Source organism: Panthera tigris, chromosome D2, assembly GCF_018350195.1.
Source record: "Panthera tigris isolate Pti1 chromosome D2, P.tigris_Pti1_mat1.1, whole genome shotgun sequence".
Taxonomy (NCBI): domain Eukaryota; kingdom Metazoa; phylum Chordata; class Mammalia; order Carnivora; family Felidae; genus Panthera; species Panthera tigris.
Genome location: NC_056670.1, coordinates 32,740,437 through 32,764,252, shown reverse-complemented (window position 1 = coordinate 32,764,252; position 23,816 = coordinate 32,740,437). Strand labels below are relative to the sequence as shown.

Here is a 23,816-nt window from a genome sequence, read left to right as displayed (position 1 = left end):
CCATACTGTCAGCACAGAGCCTGACATAGGGCTTGATCTCACAAACCGTGAGATCATGACCTGAGCCAAAACCAAGAGTCCGATGCTTAGCTGAATGAGTCACCCAGGTGCCCCTGAAACACTCAAGTCTTACTAATACCCTAGAACAAACAGGATACCTGAAAATAAGGGACTTCAGACTTACTGCTTAGGACAGACACAGCTTCAAAAATAACTCAAATGATATATCTCTCTATAGTCTTATTTATCCACTTTAAAAGGAAGGTAATATTTATCTAGATACAGGTGACATTTATGGCTCTTTGACATTTAAAGTTAAATACAAGAACAGTGTACAATAACTTTTTTTCACAACCACAGAAAATCTTTTGGATTCTCCAGATATGTGATGTGACTTGGAGCTCCTACTCAAGTATCTTTTTTTCCTTTCAAGTCTGGCCATAATTCAAGTATTCCCATGGAGGCTTTATCTTTTTGAATTTTGAAAAACTACAGCAAAGCTAGTGTGGCTAGTATCAGATAGTTCTGTATTTGAACATTATAGGTAACAGTTACATCACTAGGTTCCAAGCCCTACCACATACACATAAGGTGCTCAATAAATATTTCTTGAGTGAATAAAATGAGAAGAGGGGAAATATGCACAGTGGTGTAAGACTGCAAAGAAAAACTTGATGCAAGAAAACAAAACACAGAAAGAACCAGATGGGATGCCCTACCACCAAAAACATTAAAAATACTACTCCGGGGGTGCCTAGCTGACTCAGTCAGAAGATCATACAACTCTTGATCTCAGGGTTGTGAGTTCGAGCTTCATGTCAGGTGTAGAGATTACTAAAAAAATAAACTTAAAAAAAAAAAAAGCTTCTTAGTATGGAAGATGCAAAAGTTCTGGAGATGGATAGTGGTAATGGTTGACATCAATGTAAATGTACCTAATGTCATCGAATTGTGAATTTAAAATGGTTAACATGTATATTTTAGAACAATAATTTTTTTTAAGTAGGCTTCACACCCAGTGTGGAACTTGAACTCACAACCCTGAAATCAAGAGTCACATGCTCCACCAACTGAGCCAGCCAGGCGCCCCTAAAAAAATTTTTTAACAGCTACTCAGCCAAGTGTGACTACAGACTTTCACAGGAAGCCACTAAGACTATGATAGTGAGAAATTCTGGCCATGTAAAGAAACACTGGCCATGTGTGTGGTACAGTAAAAAACTTAAAGAGAAGCAAAAACGTCCTCACTGAAAAAGTTGTGCTGTAAGGATATGCTGTTTTACAAAACATCTGTTTGCCAAGTCCTTGTGACAAAATTAACATACTATGGTAGCTGTTTATATACAAAATATTAAGTACTATTTACTCCATTGGAAGGAAAGTAAGTATACTTTAGGTAAACACAGACTTTGAGTCTTTAAAAATAAACATGCTTACTTAAAAAAGAAATGAATTAAACTGTTTTGATCTAAATTGATCATAAGACTTTCAATTTTATAGTTTTTAAAAACTCATATAGACCAACCACATAAACAATTTTATAATATGAAATACTTCTTTGCAAATATTGTTACATAAAGCCAGAAGAAGAGGGTCAGGTCACTTTTTAAGGAGAGAAAATTCTATCCTACACTAAACACCCAAAAATTAAGAGAAGATATGAAATCTCAACTGGTGATATGGGGACAATTTGCTGATCCAGAGGGCTGTCTGAACATTTCTATAATAATCTCCAGCAAAACTTCAGGAATAGGTATGGCAGAAAGAAGTCTGCAATGCAGCTCAAAGAAATTTGGTGTGTTAAGAAAGGAAAATGGGGGTGCCTGGGTGGCTCAGTCAGTTGAGCGTCCGACTTCAGCTCAGGTCATGATCTCGCGGTCCATGAGTTCGAGCCCCGTGTCGGGCTCTGTGCTGACAGCTCAGAGCCTGGAGCCTGTTTCAGATTTTGTGTCTCCTTCTCTCTCTGACCCTCCCCCATTCATGCTCTGTCTCTCTCTGTCTCAAAAACAAATAAACGTTTAAAAAAAAAAAAAAAAGAAAAGAAAAGAAAAGGAAAGGAAAATGGGTTTATGACTGAGAAACCACCAGTCTTGCTATTTCATGTTCTGTCCCAAAGTTGTGACCAGTCAGTCAAAAATTCTAACATTTTCTTCCCTCACCAAACTCTCTGGATTTAAGGAGCTACTTGGCAGAATGAAGTCAGCCCACTGAACAAAGTCTACACTCAGTCTGTCACTAAGTAGGGATATCATAACACCACTAATGTTAACCATCCAAAAATCTTAAAACAAACCAACCCAAAAAACTGCTTTGGATCTAGAATAGAAAAAATGAAGCCAAAAGATACATTTATTACATAACATATACAAAAAATTATAGCATATATAAAAAATACTTCCCAGGGGCGCCTGCGTGGCTCAGTCGGTTGGGCGACTGACTGCAGCTCAGGTCATGATCTCACAGTTCATGAGTCCGAGCCCCGCGCCGGGCTCTGTGCTGACAGCTCAGAGCCTGGAGCCTACTTCAGGTTCTGTGTCTCCCCTCTCTCTACCCCACCGCTGCTCATGCTCTGTGTCTCTCTGTCTCTCAATAATAAATAAACATTAAAAAAAATGTTTAAAAATAAAATAACATAAATAAATAAATAAATAAATAATACTTCCCATATTAAAGGTGGGTTAAATAGGGATTGGGTTAAAATAATTTTCTTTTCTTTTCTTAATTTTATTGGAGAGAGAGAGAGAGAGAGCGAGCAAGCAGGGGAGTGGGGCAGAGGAGAGAGGGAAAAAGAGAGAATCTTAAGCAGACTCCACACTCAGTGCAAAGCCCTACTCGGGACTTGGTACCGCAACCCTGGGATCAAGACCTGAGCCAAAATAGAGAGTCAGATGCTCAACTGACTGAGCCACCCAGGCACCCCAAAATAATTTTCAAGTATCAAAAGAAACAAAATATATAAATATATAACACTGTCAAGGGGGAGAAATGAAAACGATGAGTTACAGCATAACCTACAAAACACAAATGCCTGGGACGCCTGGGTGGCTCAGTTGGTTGAGCGTCGAACTCTTGATTTCAGCTTAGGTCATGATCCCAGGGTTGTGGATCGAGCCCTGTGTCAGACTCTGCCCTGAGTGTGGAGCCTGCTTAAGATTCTCATTTTCTCTCCCTTTGCTCCTCTCCCTTGCTCACTCTTTCTCTCTCTCTACCCCACCCCCCTCTCAAATTAAAACAAAACAAAACAAACAACAACAACAAAACCAAATGGCTGGATTACTGGAAAGAGCTGCAGAGTTTAATTATACTGTAGAACAGTACCATGTTCAGCTTTTCAGAATCAGCTGTCACCACGCATCAAAAGAACTTCAAACAGAAGTAAAACAAAGAACATAAAAAGAAGTAAAGAAGTAAAACATAGAACAAAGGTCATTTTCAAGCCTAATTAATTGTCTCAAATTCTATCATGCACATACCAAATCTTCCATGATTTCTTCGTAGCTACTCTTCCATGAAGAACATCCAATAATACCACCCCTCTAGGTGATAATGCAAAATGAATTTTTTTTATGACTTGAGCCAAAATCAAGAGTCAGATGCTCTACCAAATGAGCCACCCAGATGCCCCTGCAAAATGAATTTTTATTTTTTTTAAAGTTTCTTTCATTTGCTTCTAAGTTCATAGTATGGTAATTTACATCATAAAGCTTACACCATAAACAAAAAGTGCTTTCAATGATTAGAACAATGCCTGATAACACAGTTGGTACTCAGTATTAAGTATCTGCTGAATCAATAAAGGAATTATAGTTAAGGAATTATAATTAATTATAGTTAAGTTTATCATCTCCCCCTCATAAAATGCTTGTATTACAGTGGCTCTAGAATCCTTTCTGTAGCCTGCTAATCACTAGACAAAGCCATAAATACAACGTGTTGTCCAAATGGCACACTCCCTCTCTGCCTCCCTCGCCACCTCCAACATACATACCCATTTGATCCCCAAACCAAATTTAAGGTACTTGTTTCCCTCCCTTTCCCTGACTTCCTGCCTTGAATAAAATACTCAGTAGAATTTATAGCTTTGCACTAACTAAAAATCAGCTCAGAAGTTGCCCCAAGAGCACATGGAAGTATATCTAACTACATCTAACTACATCTTCAAGAGAAAGACCTTTCCTAACTTGTGTTCTGTGGTGCTCTCTTTCTTCACCAGTGGGTAAAAATAAAACCCTACAATTTATCCATAGTCCAAGTCCTGCCCATGGGCAACATATTCTTTTGAAATTAATGGCTCTTAAAAAAAATAATGCCTCTTCATTATTAGACATAGCTATATGTGCGGAAGTTGGGCAAAATGCACATCTGATTTACCTTTCACTATGTCCTATGTGAACTTTACTAGGTCCAGTTCTCACCCAGTCACCCGGGTCAATGAACAGGCAAGCACTTAATGAACCCATGAAAACCAGGATTATTAGTTTATAAACAAAAACATTAACCAGTGGTGACCAATAGGTTGCCACTGAAAGAACCGTATTATTTACCGTGAGCATTATTTACTTAACCAAAGACCTAGAAATCTACAATATGACTGAAATGTATATAAAAGAGCTGAGAATCTCTGAGGAAAAACCACTGTCAGGTAATACAACCAGGTATAAATAAAATAAAACTGCAAGTCTGAAGAACCCCTATGATGACAAAGATGGGTAGAGTACACAGAAAAAATAGGAACAAGGGGAATCTAAAAGACTTATCCAATAAAAGCTTAAGATACAAATAATCTGCAAGCCACAGTCAACTTGGAAGCATGGCACAGGCAATGCCAACAGCAGTGACACTGGCCACAGGGGACATGAATACCCCCTCTCATGGTACAGATGCCTCTTCGTACATCTTCCGCTTTCAAAACACCTTCCACTTTCAAAAGAAGACTGTTTCTATATGTTTATCCTTCACAGTGAATGTCTTTAAAATCACAGGGGCATATTTTTTTTTTTTTAATATATGAAATTTACTGTCAAATTGGTTTCCATACAACACCCAGTGCTCATCCCAAAAGGTGCCCTCCTCAATACCCATCACCCACCCTGCCCTCCCTCCCACCCTGCCCTCCCTCCCACCCCCCATCAACCCTCAGTTTGTTCTCAGTTTTTAACAGTCTCTAATGCTTTGGCTCTCTCCCACTCTAACCTCTTTTTTTTTTTTTTTTTTTTTCCTTCCCCTCCCCCATGGGTTTCTGTTATGTTTCTCAGGATCCACATAAGAGTGAAACCATATGGTATCTGTCTTTCTCTGTATGGCTTATTTCACTTAGCATCACACTCTCCAGTTCCATCCATGTTGCTACAAAAGGCCATATTTCATTTTTTCTCATTGCCACGTAGTATTCCATTGTGTATATAAACCACAATTTCTTTATCCATTCATCAGTTGATGGACATTTAGGCTCTTTCCATAATTTGGCTATTGTTGAGAGTGAACAGGGGCATATTTTTGACACAATTTACTTATGCCTATTGAAACCTATATTTAGTCATGGTCAATTAAATGCTACTTTCCCAAAAGTTCAATTAATTACTAAACTCATTAACTGTTGTATCTGAAAGGGGAAAAGATTCTTAACTGTGTTTACAATTAAATATATGAGTAAGTGCATTAATATTTTATTAACAACTATTGAAGTATGTTGCAATAGCCTACATGATGCCAAATATAGCTAGAATCTTTTTCTACATCCACTAAGTCCTTGCCTATTAGATCTAGAAGCCCTTCTCTAGGAACCATGCTGTCATCTCCCCACTGACACAACGGGATTAAAGGATCTGTCCTGACAGTTCATTTAAGAGATACAACCACACCTAACAGCGCATGCTGGCTGCCCAGCAAAGGAGCAAATGACTCATGGTACCTGTTGGTTTGAACTCACCCTTGTATTACACTAGCTTTAATGACCTCACTGGAGTTGAGTAACACGTAAAATAAACAAGTAACACGTAAAGAAAACAAGTAACACGTAAAATAAAGATAGAGAAGTCAGAAGTCAGAGAGAAATGCAGAACTAAAAATCACAATTTTGAAGCTTGGTTATTCAAGAAATTCCAAAACAAAAAACAACAACAACAAAAAAACAAAAAACAAAAAACTCCTGATAAATAAGAAGTTTTGTTTTGGGAAAACCATTCCTTTGGTGGGGAAGAGTGTTGGGAACCATTCCTAATCGGATATTCTGTCATTTAACTGTTACGATCAGCCACAAACTATGGAGTTTCCTATTTTGCGGTAATGAAAGAGGAAGCCTCATACTAGAAGGGAAAGATCATGATGAAAAAACTCTTCCAGGTGGCCACAGAACAGTAAGCAAGAGAGTTATTATTGATATACAGCAAAGTGAAAAAACACTGACAGTATCAAAGCAGAGTAACAGTAAAAGTCTTCGCTGGCTAACTTCATATAATAAACCCACTTTAAGGAGAAAGGAGCTGAACAACCACATAACCCCAAGCCCTACACCCACAAAAAGACAACAGGAACATAAGAGGTTGGCCTTCTATAAGGGCACCTGGGTGGCTCAGCTGGTTAAGTGTCCAACTCTTGGTTCTGGCTCAGGTCACGATCTCACAGTTCGTGTGTTCAAGCCCCGCATTTAGCTCTGTGCTGGCAGTGCGGAGCCTGCTTGGATTCTCTCTCTCCCTCTCTCTCTGCCCCTCTGCTGTTCTCTCTCTCTCTTTCAAAAGAAATATATATATATTTTTTTATTTATATTTATATTTATATTATATTTATTATATATATATAATATATATATATTTATTATATATATATAATATATATATATTTATTATATATATATAAATATATATTTATTCAAAAGAAATATATATATATATATATATAAGAAGTTGGCTTTCCTTAAAATGGAAAACTCTTCTCTATTTCATAAACAGAGAAGCTTGGAGGATTGCTGCAAGGAAGGCTATTAAAATGCTACATTCACCTAGAACTGCAATTCTCCTTAGTTAAAATTCAACACACACACACACACACACACACACACACACACACACACAGTCTAACTTTAATCACTCTTCCAGTTCCCAACACTTAGACTTTTTAAAAAAATCCTATTTGAAACATACAATTTAATAAGAATCAAATTATTCGAAGCATAATTCCAAATGTTATTTTAAAGGTGTATAAAAGGGAATGGTCTACCTCAATTCTGAATATAAACTTCACTGCAGTGCATACTGGACATTCCACCCTTCTCTTTTTTGGCAATTAGTTGACTACTCACTGGTACTCAAAAAGGTTTTAAGGTAAAGTACACCTCGATACTCCAACTTATAGTTCCTACTTCAGTAATTTCATTATAATGTCTTGTGCATCTAACCACATGCAGCACATCACTGTAACATGTAATGCAAACCTAAGGGTAAGTATACACATTGCTTACCTTCTTCTTTTTTTAAAAATTTTTTTAATGTTTATTTTTGAGGTATAGAGAGAAACAGAGCGCAAGTGGGGGAAGGGCAGAGAGAAAGGGAGACACAAAATCTGAAGCATGCTCCAGGCTCTGGGCTGTCAACACAGAGCCCGACGTGGGGCTCAAACCCACAAACTGTGAGATCATGACCTGAGCTGAAGTTGGACGCTTAACGGAATGAGCCACCCAGGCGCCCCTACATAGCACTTACTTTCTAATACTAAACACACTTTTGGCTCTAGCTGAATACAAAACTGAAACCCAAGGGACAGTTGGGAACCGGGAGCCTGCTTTGGATTCTGTGTCTCCCTCTCTCTCTGCCCCTCCCCCACTTGTGTGCCCATGTACTCTCTCACTTTCTCTCACAAAAGTAAATAAACATTAAAAAACAAAAACAAAAACAAAAAACAAAGATGAAACACAAGAGCTGGAGCCTTAAAAAATGAATAGCACTTTGGCCAGTAGAAAGGGTCAGGAGGATACCTCGCAAAAGCAGTGAACAAAGAACCATAAGGCATGTCTCAGGAAACTAGCCCAGCAAAAAGCCTAGGTTGCAAAAAGATAGGAGGAAAAAGGAAGAACTTGGAAGAATAGACTGGGTGCAAACCATAAAGGACTTTTAATCCCAAAATATAGGGATTTTAAGCTTTATTCTCCAGGCAACAGGCAGCAAAGGATTTTAAGCAAAAGAATGACCACTAAAAACCATGTGCCAAATACAGAATTTCCACAGATAAGAAATTCTAAGTTTCACATAACATTTCCTTATGTTATTTATAACCCTTAACTATTGAAAGATGAGGCTAGGATGTCAACATCATGGTTATCAGTACTCAGCATTTCCTTTTTCAAGATAATTAAGAATCCACATTTCCTTGCTTAGCATAAGCTTTCTAAAAAGGCTTTGTCTTTTTTGCCCCATTTTATCTAAAACAAACAGCACAAACCAGAGGAAAAAGTAGTCTTTTCTATGGTTGCTCAATCCAAAAGCTAAACCCGGCATGTAGGGTACACATTACTATGGAAGACTGAATCTACCCCTCACTCCACGAGGCTATTTTTGATTTGTTGGTCGTGTAACTAAGGAGGGATGAGTGGGAGGAATTTCTCAGTGCCCCCAGGGTACTTATTCATATAACTTCATGCCAATTCCACTTCTATCTTCCTCAAATAAACTTTCTGATTACTGTAATTACAAGCTTTATTCCATCACCAGAACTAGAAAGCTTTTCCAGTGGTTTTTATTTGTAGTGATGTTAACTCTGTCCCCAGTTCCAGTGGAGGCTTTCTCATTGTTTTAAGTCATTACAGGATTTCTCCAGCAGCACTAACTCCTAGAAGCCTGCAAGTCCAACTACTAAAGTAACAACTGTACCTAAAGATAACCACTGTCCCTGCCACCGCTCATCACTACTCCTATGCCCACTGAGAGTCAGAGAATGAGGAGTTGCCAGGGATGCAATCAACAGCTTGCTGCACCTGTACATAGGGACAGCCCACTCCTGAAATTCAGGTCCAAAAAAAGGGGAAACACTGACAACTTTCCTCCTAAGGAATTCACATGGGGCAGCTTTCCGTATCCTCTCAAGTTCTAAAATAGCAATCTCTCACAATTAGGTTATGTGCCCTTTGAGGTCTAAGGCCAAGGCCTAGCAATGTGAGACTTTTACATGGAAGGTTGGTTCTTTTTTTTTTTTTTTTTTTTTTAAGTAAGTATTGCTTGAGTTGAGGTTTCTGCACATCTGTTTTATCACTTACGTTTCTATACTGCTCTAACAGAAAGTTCCTGCTATTACATTAGTGATCAGTCTTAATTTGTGCTCTTACCTCCAAGACACAGTTCCACCTTAAGACCTCCGAGAGTGCAAACTCATGACTGAAGAGTATGAACTACACCACTTCTATGGTACCAACAGAAGAATTTCTGAAGTTTGGAGAAAGCGAGTTAGGAGTTATTTTCAAGAAAAACGTGTGTGCCCACTTAGAGTATAATCCACAAGTCATCATATGACCTACACGCTTGACTAACGAGACTAAGAAGCTTTGAGTGACACTGCAGCAAATATAAACAAGTTCTCGTAGAAACCTATTATAAACACCGAGAGCAACCAGTCTGGGACGGCTCTTTGACCACGTGCCAACAGAACCATTTCTCCCCACACTACTGTCTGAAATATTGAATAGCTTCATGTCGACATCAAGCAATAATATCCAAGATTGTCCACCATTTACACTGGTGGGCACTACCAAGCTAAGGCAAAGGAAGGATAGTAATAAAACTCTTCAATGACAAGTGTTACAGATTTTAAAAGTAGATGAGAGAACTATAGCATTTAAATCATTAGCACCCGAAGCTAAAATTCACTGATTGATTAACAATGGGGCGAGTAGGTCTGGCTCAGAATTTTTGTTTACAACCTGTTTACTCATGCAGCTTAGCAACATTTCTCCTGAACATCTCCAGGAAGCAAATGTTGGCTATGATCCTTCTTTCCCAACAAGCATAAAGGGCCAACCGTTGTCTCTGGGGGATAAAATAAAACCATCTGAGGGAAAACAAAAAATGTCTGGGTTAGAAGGAAATATTTTCCTAAGAGAATGCAACAATTTTTTCCGCTCTCACTTCCTTGTAGAACTGAGAGTCTTTGTGAGTACAGGGGTACTAACTAGGCAGCAGTACTTAATGTGGGGGGTGGGGGGAGAAAATGAATCAGAGAAATTAGTCAGAATCTTACTTTTTAGTTATCTCATAATCCAAACCTGGGACTGGAGGTAAATCTGAGGATGTAGAATAATCTGACAAAGCCCAACTAAATTTCATTGTCACCATCCAGAGAACTACTAAAAGGAATATAGGCAAATATTAAGCAAAGCACTCTTCCAAAAGCACAAGATATTCATATATCCAACCTCCATTTGTATACACATCTCTCAATACATGCAAAGGGCTATAAACACAAAAAATGTTTATATTAATTCACTGTTATTTTTTAATTTTCTAGAATTAAAGTATTAAACTATGTTGATATGCAAAACAAGAATATTTCTTTACCCCTTTGCCCCCCCCCCCCACTTTTTTTAAATAGAGCAGTATGTACTCAATGTAAAAACTAAAATTAAACACAGATATACATGACATGGAATGTGACAGTCCCCTGCAATCTCATCCTTCAGGGACAACCACTGTCAACAGTTTAGACCCCAGTGGTCTACAATGCTCTATAATTACCAAACCTCAGGGCTGAAGAGCTACAAAGATAATAGGTATAACAGAGCATCTTCTCCATCCCCACTCTCCTAAAAGTACTAAAACACTTTTTACAATGTCCCTGCCAAATGCTTCGCCAGACTCGACTTGAACAAATCCTTAGACTAGGACGTGACTACCTGAGTGGCTGTTGTCTTGCTGTCAGATCATCCCAGTTTCTGTCTTGAATATATCTGTTTTTAAATGTGCACCCATAAAATCAGGTACCCAGAAATGAACACAGTAGTCTGAAACAATCATAGTACTTATTCTGGACACTATGCTTCTATTAACAGAGCCCAAATTACACTGTGGACTCACATTGAACATGCACCACCACTCCACTCCCACCCCCAGTATTTTTCATGTTATCTACTGTTAAACTACATCACAATCATCTACAGTAACACTTTTTAAATTTTTTTTTAATGTTTATTTATTTCTGAGACAGAGAGCATGAGTGGGGGAGGGGCAGAGAGAGAGGGAAACACAGCCCGACGCAGGGCTCAAACTCAAAAACCATGAGATCATGACCTGAGCCGAAGTCAGTCACTCAACTGACTGAGCCACCCAGGTGCCCCAGTAACACTTATTTTTAGAATCATATGTAGAACTTTGTGCTTATCAGTATTCAATAAAGCTTGATTGGTTTAGTCCATTTCAGTCTAAAATAACTATTTTCAATCTCTGTTCTGAAAAAATAACACATTAACTATACAACTTATCATTGCCAGCTTCAAGTCATGTATGGATTTGCAAAGCAAATCATCGATATTTCATCCACGTTATTAATAAAAATGTTGCGTGCTGAAATATGACTCAACTTATAAAAAGAACTGAAATTCTGAGATATGCTACAACATGGATGGACCTTGAGAACACCTTGCTCAGTGAAATAAGCCAAACACAGAAGAACAAATATTGTATGATTACTCTTATGTGAGGCACCTAGAATAGAAAAATTCATAGAGACAGAAGGAAGACTAGAGGTTACTAAGGGCTGCGAGGAGAGAAAGTTATTGTTTAACTGGCACAGAGTATTTTGGGAGATGATGAAAATATTTTAGGTATAGCAGTAATGGGTTAGTGGTGATGGCTACACAACACTGTGAATATATTTAATGCTACTGAATTGTATACTTACAAATGGTTCAAATAAATACTATGTTATGTTTACCTTACCACAATAAAGAAAAAAGGAATGAATTATTGATACATGCTGACAGAAAAGAAGCCAATTTCAAAAGGTTACATACCTACTATAGAACTCCATTCATTTAACATTACTGAAATGACAAACCTATAGAAATGGAGAACAGATTAGTTGTTGCCAGTGGTTAGAGACTGGGGAGAGAAAAGATGAATGTAGTTGTAAGAGGACAAGAAGGATCCCTGTGGTAACAGACTTGTTCTGTATCTTGACTGTGGTGTTGGAGACAGAAGCCAACACATGTAACAAAATTGCACAGAATGAAATACACACACACACACACACACACACAATCAATCAATCAATCAATGAGCAGAAGTAAAACCGAGAAAATCTAATACAATCTGTAGGAGCACCTGGCTGCTTCAGTCAGTAGAGCATGCGGCTCTTGACCTCTGGGGTAGTAAGTTCAAGCCTCATGTTGGGTGTAGAGATATACTTAAATATACCAGAACTTTTTTTTTATGTGAATTTTATCAATGTCAATATCCTGTGATAGTGTCCTATAGTTTCACAAAATGTTACCAATGGCTAAAGGGCACACTGGATCTTACTGCATTATTTCTTTCAATTGCATGTGAGTCTATACAATTACCTCAAAATTAAAAGTTTAATTAAAAAAAATTTTTTTAATGCTAAACAAAAGATGGCAAAGCATAGTGTCTGCCTATTACTATCATTTTCCCACTGTCTCCTGTTAATGTGTCACTCTATCCCACCATTAAACATGCATTCTTTTTATTTGAATTCTATAGTTATTTACCTAGCTCTAAGTCCATTTAATTGGGAGATGTAAAATCCTCATTTCCCCTCCACCTGTTTGCAAGGAAATTATTTTAAGCCTAGTTAAATATCCAGTACTTTAAATTTTTTCAAAAATATCTTAGTAACTATTTATACACTCAAAGCACAGCGCTGTCCAAAACTTCCAACAGAATTATGTAAGCTACATATATAAAGTTTATTTATTTATTTAGAGAGAGAGAGAGAGAGAGGGAGCAAATGCACATGTGAACAAATGGGGGAGGGGCAGGAAGAGAGGGAGAGAGAGAATCCCAAGCAAGCTCCATACCGTCAACTCTAGGCTCGAACTCACAAACTGTGAGAGATCATGACCTGAGCCAAGATCAAGAGTTGGACACTTAACTGACTGAGTCACTAAGGTGCCCCCATATATGTAATTTTAAATAGTCAAGTAGCCACATTAATAAACAATTTTTAAAGGTAAAATTAATTTTAATAATATATTTTTATTTAACACATGTCCAAAATATTATTTCAACAGGTAAATAATCTGACATGTAATTTATGATGAGGAGAACAAGGCAAGAGAATGGTAGCTAAAATTAAATCTCCTTATGACCTGCAGCTCACTGATAAATCCCTAAGGCGTGCAGAGTGTGACTTTACTTATGGAACGAACCATGGCTGCCTTAATGTTGGTGTTTCATTAAAGACTAAAAGCAACCTCATCTGCACAAATAGCCAGATCTTCAAGGTCCAGCAGGCTCTACTTTCAACAAACAGAAATTGCTTAGAAACTTATGTTATGTCTGCCCCCTTCCCTCCACGAACCTGAAATATACAACCAGTCACTCCTCACAATCTCAGTACAGCTGTTTCTGCCCCTGGGTCCTGTCCCTGTGCTATAATAAAAGTACCTTTTTACCCATAGAATGTCTCAAGAACTTTTCCTTGATCATTGCACTCAGTGGCCTCCCATCGTTCACAGTTCCAGGGCATGTCGATTTGAACTAGGCACATTTCAGGTCACCTGTGGCTAGTGGCTACTATATGAGCACGGATACAGCATTTCACTCAACTCCTACTATCACATCTTATTTAGAAAAAGGTTTACAATGTTTAAAACCCTCTTTGAGGGGCGCCTGGGTGGCTCAGTCGGTTACGCGTCCGACTTCGGCTCAGGTCATGATCTCACGGTTCGTGGGTTCGAGCCTTGCGTCGGGCTCTGTGGTGACAGCTCAGAGCCTGGAGCCTGTTTCAGATTCTGTGTCTCCCTCTCTCTCTGCCCCTCCCCCACTCACGCTCTGTCTCTCTCTGTCTCAAAAATAAATAAACATTAAAAAAAATGAATCATCTATTCTTGAATCCTGCCTATATCATTGGTCTTTCTTTCAACTACAAATGTACTTTCTCCTCTTTTTCACAAGACCCATCTTCAATTTGCCAGTCCTGTACTTCTCTTGTTTTCTAAGGTTTCTCAAAGACCACAAATAATCTCATATATACAAAAAGTTCTGAGTACCACGTACTTTTTTTTTTTCTGGGATAATTCTATGCTCCCTTGTAGGTTCTTCTCCTTCCCAGACTTAGACTATCCTTTATTGGTGTCATTTTTCATCCTTCAAGTCAAAAGAGGTTCTTCACTGGAAATGTGAACAGGAGGCAAGCTGTGCTTTCATTGCCATCTGTTTTATCACCATTAAATAAGAGTAGCAAGCCTATCCTTACCTATTCCCATCAGTCCACAGTTTTAAAATACGTTTTTGTTGTCTTAGTAACTTTAGAAGCCTCATCACACTTTTTAAAAACTTTTTTGAATATTTATTTTTGAAAGAGAAAGAGACAGACTGTGAGTGGGGGAGGGGCAGCGTGAGAGGAAGACACAGAATCCGAAGCAGGCTCCAGGCTCTGAGCTGTCAGCACAGAGCTGATGCAGGGCTCAAACTCACCAACTGTGAGACCATGACCTGAGCCAAAGTCAGACACTTAACCTACTGAGCCACCCAGGCTCCCCAAAGCCTCATCTCATTTTAAGCTCATTCTGCTAATACTCCAAGGTCACTCTTGAGTATATACCCTCCTCACTGGCCTTCTGTAAATGTCTGTTTTAGATCTGAGTAAAGCAAAGAATCTCTTTTGCAGCATGCATCGGTCTTTAAAGGACCCTCCTCTGGTTCTTACTCATAATTTCCAATTAACATTGTCACCATGTGCTTTTAAGGGTTTTCTTTCCTTCTTGAACCACATTCCCACAGTAAGTCTCTATTCACAGATAACCATTTCTTTTTAAATTTTTTAAATGTAACTTCCAAAGTAATTTCTAAATTTTCTTCAACAAGCATATTTTACCATTATAATAAAAAATTAAGGGGTGCCTGAGTGGCTCAGTGGGTGAAGCATCTGCCTCACGATTTCAGCTCTAGTCATGATCTCATGGTTTGTGAGTTCAAGCCCGAGCTGACAGTGCAGAACCTGCTTGGAATTCTCTCTCTGCACCCCCACTTTCTCTTTCAAAATAAATTTTTAAAAATAAACTTAAAAATGTTCTTAAGTTTAAAAAATAGGTCCCAGGTTGCTTTGTTTACCTTCTGTGAAATTACATTTTCAGAAAGGCTTGTCAATATTGAGTAGATGCTCCAATTTAAGCTAAATGAGACTATTTAAATTCACCTTTCACCCAATATATATATTATATATATATATAATATATATATATACACACACACAAATATATATATATATATATACATATGTGTGTGTGTGTGTGTATATATATATATTTGAAACATATATTGTTTCACCAGGTAAAATTGACTGAGTGCCTATGAAGCACTAGCCTATATATACTTTTCATACATTATCTCATTTTATCTTTTAAGTTGATTTATTTTGAGAGAGAGAGATGCCGGAGGGACAGAAAGAGAGGGAGAGAGAATCCCAAGCAAGCTCCACACTGTCAGCACAGAGCCCAGTGCAGAGCTCGAACTCACAAACTGTGAGATCATGACCTGAGCCAAAACCAAAAGTTGGATACTTAACCAACTGAGCCACCCAGACACATCAATTTCATTTTATCTTCACCACAATCTTTCAAGGTAGACTTTATCCATCTCATTTTAAAGATGAGAAGACTGATGTTTCAAGAGATTAAGGTGGGGGTGCCTGGGTGGCTCAGTCGGTTAAGCATCTGACTTCAGCTCAGGCATGATCTCACAGTCTGTGAGTTCAAGCCTCACGTTGGGCTCTGAGCTGACAGCTCAGAACCTGGAGCCTGCTTCTGATTCTGTGTGTGTGTGTGTGTGTGTGTGTGTGTGTGTGTGTGTGTGTGTGTGTCTCTTTGTCTCTCTGCCCCTCCCCCGCTCATGCTCTGTCTCTCTCTGTCTCAAAAATAAATTTAAAAAAAGAGAGAGAGAGAGATTAAGGTTGTTTGTTCAAGGTCACCCAAGGAGGAAACGGTACATTTTGAAACCTAGTCTGGCACCAAAGCCTGTGCTCTTTTCAACTCTTCTACCTTTCTCTCAGCACTCCTTATAGATTCTATTTTAGTTTTCCATTTAATATCAATAAATATAAAATTAATAAAGAGTATAAATGCTCTTACCAAAAGATTACATCCATATTAAACCCACTAAATGTAAGGAAAAAAATCAAAAGAGCAATTTGGTCTCATGGAAGCTCCCTCCTATAATTTAATCAAGCTAAGAATATATTTAACAGTAGCCTTCATTTGACTACAAAACATGGCACATATGACAGCTACGTAAACCATTCTCACGATCCAGTTAAACCAGTTATGAATTCTTTGAATGCCCAAATTCCTTTTGAGGGAGGGTAAAACAAATATATAATCTAAATGTTATGTGCAAAACCTTGCAATACTAGGTACAAATATTTCTTAAAACCTGGTGAGAGAGAGTGCTTAAGGAGTGTTCCAGAAGCCAACAGCCTTTGTTCGACACATTTAGTAGCTGTGGTTTTCCTGCTCAATCAGATTTCCATAGGAATTAAAGGGATTTAATTCCATTTACCAGATCCTATCACATTTGATCTATATTAGTAGCCCTTTGCAATTTCTTCCACTTATCTGTCTTCATACATCAACAACTTCCATTTCAATTTTTTAACAACATGACTTTTACTCCCTTTATGACCAATACTTAAAAAAACTAAAGAATACTGAAAAGGGCACATGACTGCCTTCTTTGGAAAAAAAACTCTCTGAGGGGTGCCTGGGTGGCTCAGTCAGTTAAGCGTCCGACTTCGGCTCAGGTCATGATCTCGCAGTTTGTGAGTTCGAGCCCATGTCGGACTCTGTGCTGACAGCTCAGAGCCTGGAGCCTGCTTCGGATTCTGTGTCTCCCTCTCTCTGCCCCTTCCCTGCTTGTTCTCTCTCTCTCTTTCTCTCTCTCTCTCTCTCTCAAGAATAAACATTTAAAAAAAGACTCTGAGTTATCAATTTGAAATGATAGATTCATAATGAAAAAGAAAAGCTTAAAAAAGATGCCTCAACTCTTACAACTCAACAGAAAGACAACCTGATTTAAAATGGGCTAAGGATTTGAATAGGCATTTCTCCAAAGAAGATATACAAATGACTAATAAGCACATCAAAGTATGTTTGACATCATTAGTCATTAGGAAATGCAGATTAAAACCACAATGAGTTACCACTTCACACCCACTAGGATGGCTACAATAAAAAAGACAATAACAAGTATTGGTGAGGAGCAAGGAAACTATAACCTTCATTCATTACTGATAGGATTGTCTTTTTTAAAAATGTTTGTTTATATATTGGGGGGGGAGCAAGGGAGGGGCAGAGAGAGAGAGAGAGGACGGGAAGGAGAGGGAAGAAGTAAGGGAGGGGCAGAGAGAGAGAGAGAGAGAGAGAGGGAGGAAGTAAGGGAGGGGCAGAGAGAGAGAGAGAGAGAGAGAGAGAGAGAGAGAATCCCAAGCAGGCTCAACGTTGTCAGTGCAGAACCCCATGTGGGGCTCAATCTCACGACTGCCAGATCATGACCTGAGCCACCCAGGCACCCCAAGTGGTGCACTTTAAAAAATAGTTTAGCAGCCAGACATTTAACCCACGGAGCCACCCAGGCGCCCCACATTCCTGTGGTTTTGAGATGGCAGCCAGTAGCAATTCGATTTGCAGGCTTCTCTGAACTCATGAAGTAGAAGAATGAAGGCTCTCTTATCCAGAGCCTTTTCCTTCAGGTTGAGGGGGCCAATGTGCCCATCCCAGAATCAATTTACTGCTACCAGAGGAATTCCATGTATAGACTGGCTTAAACTGGGGCTCCTGAACCAACCACCAGCAAGGGGAATGGAATTATGATTGGCTTAGACCAATGGCTTTTTAACTCTTTCAACTGCAAGCCGTGTTAAGAAATATATTTTACATCAAGACTCATACACGTACGTAGACACATATTCAGACAAGCTAACAAATATTCTGTGAAACAATAGTCTTACTATACACAATGCACTCTGATATTTTCTTATATTACATTTAGTATTTTTTAAGTTGGTTGCCACTCTACTAAATTGATTTTCTGACCCTTTAATAGGTCATGTTTGGCCATTTCAAAACCACTGGCTGAGGCTAATCATAGCTCACACATGAGGCAAGTGTCAAATTCAGAAGCCATACTACAGCTGCACAATAGGGAAAAGGTGAAATAGTTACTGCGGCCTCAGCCGTTAACATCCATTAATATCACCCACGGTGCACTTTCACATTTTCTTATATGATCTTACTAAAGTAGTATCGGAAATGTCCATTGGATATACACATAAGGGAAAGAGGTTTTGTCTTCTCATTTTCAAACTATGTTAAAAGTCCCTGCACATGTAGGATAATCATATTTAGAAACTGTTCAAATGGATGTCATCTCTGCAGAGCACCTACAAGTATGGTCATCAGTTACCATTAGAAAGGACAAATAGGATGAGTTTTAAAAGAAAGCCAAAAAGCTAGAGTTGGAGCAGCGGTTCTCAACCAGGGATGTTTGGCAATGTCTAAAGATATTTTTTTTTTGTTATCACAAATGGGGAGGGGTGCCACTAAACATGTTACAATGCACAGGACAGTCCCCCTTTCACAAAGAATCATCTTACAAAGTATCAGTCGTGCCAAGGTTGAGAAACTCTGCATAGAATATTACCACCTATAGTCACATTAGTCCATCTAAAGTCCAAACACCCCTGTGCAGTAGGAGCATATTAGACACATAAGGACTATCTGTTCCAGTTTGAATAGGAAGTGGAAAATGTAAAAGAGAGTGAGCATAAAGCAGAGTTTACTTGATTCAGAGTAGCAATTGTTCTGCATTCCAAGGCAAATTTATCTCATTTATTTGTGGAGTTGATTTCTAAAAAAAGACTAGAAAACAGTTTTCTATCACTTCATTATATAATGCAATTCTTTAATAGGAAAGATCTATCAATGCAGACTTGAGGCTGGAGTCTTTTGTTATTCTGAAGCAGTCCCAAGAGCTAGTGCAATACAAATCATCATAACCACACAAAACATGGTTCCTGTACATCAAGGTAAGAGGAATAAAGAAGGATTTCTTTCAAGGCTCGCTAGATTGAGGCACTGGAATGAAAACAGAAGGCTTTATCCCACTACTCACTGGACATGCAGAGATATTTCTTATCTTTGCTAGAAACCTCACACTCTTCTCCTCCTAAACAGTATATAAATAATTTTAGTCACTCCATAATATCCAAGAGCTCGTGGGTTTAATAACACAGAAATATCCTCCCTTTCTCCACACCTATAATTACATCCCCACTCTCAACAGGACATCTCAGGGGAAGAAAAAGTAAGATGAGTGTCTTCACACTTCTGGTAAAACAAAACAAAACAAAACAAAAATATCCTCTCCTTTACAATCTCATCTACACTCCTTCTCACTCACCACACTACAGCAACATCAGCCATCCTGCTGTTCCTCCAACAGGCCAAACTCATTCACCATCCTGTGCCTCAGACCCCCATCCCAATTCCAAACCACGGCCTTTGACTGGTCCACCCTACTAAAATATTCCCCACCCTTAATGTTACATGGATTTCTCCTTGTCATTTAGGGCCGAGCTTAAGTTTCTTGACCTCAGAGTGGCTTTCTCTGACTACTCAAATCCAAATTAACCCTGCAATCACTCTCTACCATATCAACTTTTCCATGGTTTATAACTACTTAGTACCTTTAAACCGCTTTCCTTGTTTGGAAAATTTCTCATCTCCTAAGTCGTGCCTTCCCAAAACATAAGTCAGAAATTCACTTCCTCAGCCTCTTCTGTAAACAGGAAGTGGGTATGTGACCTACGTTCTCCCAACCAAACACACTCACATGATATTTCAGTTAGAAAGCAAGTGATATAATGGAGACACCATGTTTAGTCTATTCTGAAGTATATTTCAGAGAGATATACCTTCCTTTCAGAAGGCGAAATGACAGATGTCCTAGCAGTTACATCTCATACTCAGCACAGACATGCAAATTCCAATACCTGTTCTGCGACAAAAGAAGTAATATCTCCAATGATGGAGCCCAGTGTTATAATTTAGGCATTGTTCCTAACTAAGCAGTCTCCAAAATGATTCTCCACTTTCCCCTAAAGAATCTATGAGCTATGTAATACCCTTAATTTTTTTCCCTCTGCTTTAACTAACTAGAATGGGATCCACCACTTGCAACTAAGGTATCTGATTCATTCTTCACAGATGTTCTCATAAGATTCTTACTGTCTGATGTTTTCTCGCTAGTTATTTTATTTATTGGCTGTCTCTCCCCACAAGAATATAAACTCCATGAGGACAGGGACATTTTCTGTCTTCATCCTTTAGACCCAGTATTTAGAGTAGTAGTGCTGCATATGCAAGAGGCACTCAATAAAAACTCAAAAAGTTGTTTACTGCTACATAAATGTAAAGTCAGGAACCAGCTGGAAGAAAGTGAAAGTAGCACTGCTGTAGGAGTTAAGAACGAAAAAAAGGATCAATGTGGACTAGAGAGGTCAGAGACACTTCATGAAGACGACGGCACTTGAGTACTGAAAAGATAAACTAGAATCCATCTTTCTGCAGGGGTGCAGAAGGGGAAACACATGCCTTCTAAAGGATGAGACCAAATGAATGGCACTGGGAATAGTGTGGCAAACACAGAAATACAAGATTGAAGAAAAGTGTGTTGAGCTCAGTGGGAAATATCTTAGATACGCAGGATGGGCAAGATTATGAATGGCTGTGAATGGTAGGCCTGGGAATGTTGTATTTGATGATGTTTCAAGAACACTAATCCTCAATGAGCATTTTCATCTATTCTTTATCCTAGATGTTATCTGCTATGTAAAACTACAACAGCTACCCACACATTTTCTACAGCATTCCCTCTCCCAACACTGGTGCTCTATATTTATCTGTTCAAGCTGAGACTACTTGAGAAAGAGATTCTTATAATTAATCCTCTTGTAACCAAGGAAATACCCAATTTAAAGATAAAAATCTATTACTAAAATGGACTTTATTTCCCAGCCCCATCCCCAAAGTCAGGTTTTAACATTTGTCTCAAGTCCATTTACCCTCTAGTCTGTGAGATATTACACTGGTACTAGGTACATGAACTAGAGTTTTGAGAATTTTGTTTTATTTTGTATTAAAGTAACATAGTCACTCAGAACACAGAAAGACAATTTTATAAACAGACCTATTCAGATAAAATCTTTTAAGAATCCAGAAAATCCAGGGCATCTGGGTGGTTCAGTCGGTTAAGCGTCCTACTCTTGATTTTGGTGTAGGTCATGATCTCACAGTTCATGAGATTGAGCCCCATGCTGGGCTCCATGCTGACAGCACAGAGCCTGCTTGGAATTCTCTCTCTCCTCTCTCTCTACTCCTCCCCTGTTCACGCTCGTGTGTTCTCTCTAAAATAAATAAACATTAAAAAAAAAAAAAAAGAATCTAGCTAATACTATATATAGCTAACAACTATAAAAAGGCTACATAATTCTATTTTATGGTCTCAAATAAATCAGAAGGGACTTGACAAAGACTCTTATGTTGTTGGTTTTGGAAAACAAGTTAAATATTACTAACTATACATATAGTATACACACACACGTGCACACACACACACACACACACACACACACACTTTGAACCACCAATCCCACTACTGATTTTTTTTTTAACGTTTATTTTTGAGAGGGACAGAAGAGAGATAGAATGTGAGTCAGGGAAGGGCAGAGAGAGGAAGAGAGACATAAAGAATCTGAAGCAGGCTCCAGGCTCTGAGATGTCAGCACAGAGCATGACACAGGGCTCAAACCCACGAACTATGAGATCATGTCCTGAGCCAAAGTTAAATGCTTAACTGACTGCGCCACCCAGGCGCCCTCCCCCTACTGACTCTTTATCTCATAGAATAAATGTACTAATATGTGACAGTACTTACTACAATGTGCACAGTGACAAAAAAAAAGCGGGGGGGAACAATCCATCAACAAAAGATTAGCTACATCAACAAATGTACAGCAGCACCAAAAATTAATCTCATTTAGGGGCGCCTGGGTGGCTCAGTCAGTTAAGCATCCAACTTTGGCTCAGGTCATGACCTCACCATTAGCGAGTTCGAACCCCACTTCAGATTCTGTGTCTCCCTCTCTCTCTCTGCCCTTCCCCCACTCACACTCTGTCTTTCTGTCTCTCTCAAAAATAAACATTAAAAAGGGGCGCCTGGGTGGCTCTGCCGGTTGAGCGTCCGACTTCGGCTCAGGTCATGATCTCACAGTCCATGAGTTCAAGCCCCACGTCGGGCTCTGTGCTGACAGCTCAGAGCCTGGAGCCTGCTTCAGATTCTGTGTCTCCCTCTCTCTCTGACCCTCCCCCGTTCATGCTCTGTCTCTCTCTGTCTCAAAAAATAAAATAAAAACATTAAAAAAAATGTTTTTTTAATTTTTTTTTAACAATCCATTTATAATGGTATGTTTTATACAGCCAATAAATGAATGCTTTAGTGTTGTACTACTTGATGTGGAAAATATTGTACTAGTTATTATCAAGTGAGAAAATAAGATGCAGGAAAGAATGCATCGTATGATCCAATTTTATAAAAAAATTAAAATAACTATACATATGCATGTATGCCTGGAGGAATGTATGTGTACTGATAGGCAGACAAAAAATAGGATGGTGATTCAAGTAAGAGGGAAAATATGAAAAGATATATACTATACAGTCACTTTGGAGCAAAATGAGAAGTAAAAGGAGAAAGGGAATTAGGCAAGACAGGAAAAAATTGATATATTCACAATTATATAAAAATCAATATACATAGAGAAATTGGTATGTCCAAAATAAAAACAATATGAAAGGGGCGCCTGGGTGGCTCAGTCGGTTAAGCGTCGGACTTTGGCTCAGGTCATGATCTTGCAGTTAGTGAGTTCGAGCCCCACGTCGGGCTCTGTGCTGACAGCTCAGAGCCTGGAGCCTGTTTCAGATTCTGTATCTCCCTCTCTCTCTCTGACCCTCCCCCGTTCATGCTCTGTCTCTCTCTGTCTCAAAAATAAATAAACGTTAAAAAATAAATAAATAAATAAATAAATAAATAAATAAAAACAATATGAAAATAAAAAGGTTATCAGAAACAACTAATCTAACCTTCCAGATGATTCACCCGTCACTTCTTCAACACTATGTGCCTAATTTGCACAACAGGGACAAGGGTTGGTATCTCCTTTCCAATAACAGATCTAGTAAAAAGAATCCACCTAGTCCCAAGATTGCCCATTCCATTTTAAAGCTGATCTAATGAGAGAACTTCTTCCATGTGATTAACTGAAATTTGCTTCTCTGTAAGAAGGAATAAATCTAATCTAATCTCTATTTATATAATTGTCTTCACAGAACTAATATTGTATTCACTAAGCAACATCTACAGGCAGTTTCTTGCTTTTATACATAATACAGCCCTTGAAATGTGCCTGTTGAAACTACAGACTCAGACTTAAATAATTTAAATGTTAAAAAATGACCTGGGGCACCTGGGTGGCTCAGTCAGTTGAGCATCCGACTCTTGATCTCAACTCAGGTCATGATCTCACAGCTCATGAGACTGAGCCCC

The 23,816-nt window shown here is 38.6% G+C and overlaps 1 protein-coding gene across 9 annotated transcripts in view; it reads right to left on the bottom strand.

Moving 5' to 3' along the window:
* MCU (mitochondrial calcium uniporter) overlaps window positions 1-23,816 on the bottom strand; it is a 205,605-nt gene that overhangs the window by 152,852 nt on the left and 28,937 nt on the right. The window contains exon 1 of one of the 9 annotated variants that reach the window (XM_042960469.1): window positions 19,900-21,505. The exons of the other annotated variants lie outside the window; for them this stretch is intronic. Within the exon in view, the coding sequence (XP_042816403.1) occupies window positions 19,900-19,935 (36 nt within the window). The 5' untranslated portion in view covers window positions 19,936-21,505. Of the gene's footprint in view, window positions 1-19,899; window positions 21,506-23,816 lie in introns of those variants that run through there. 9 annotated transcript variants of the gene reach the window in all.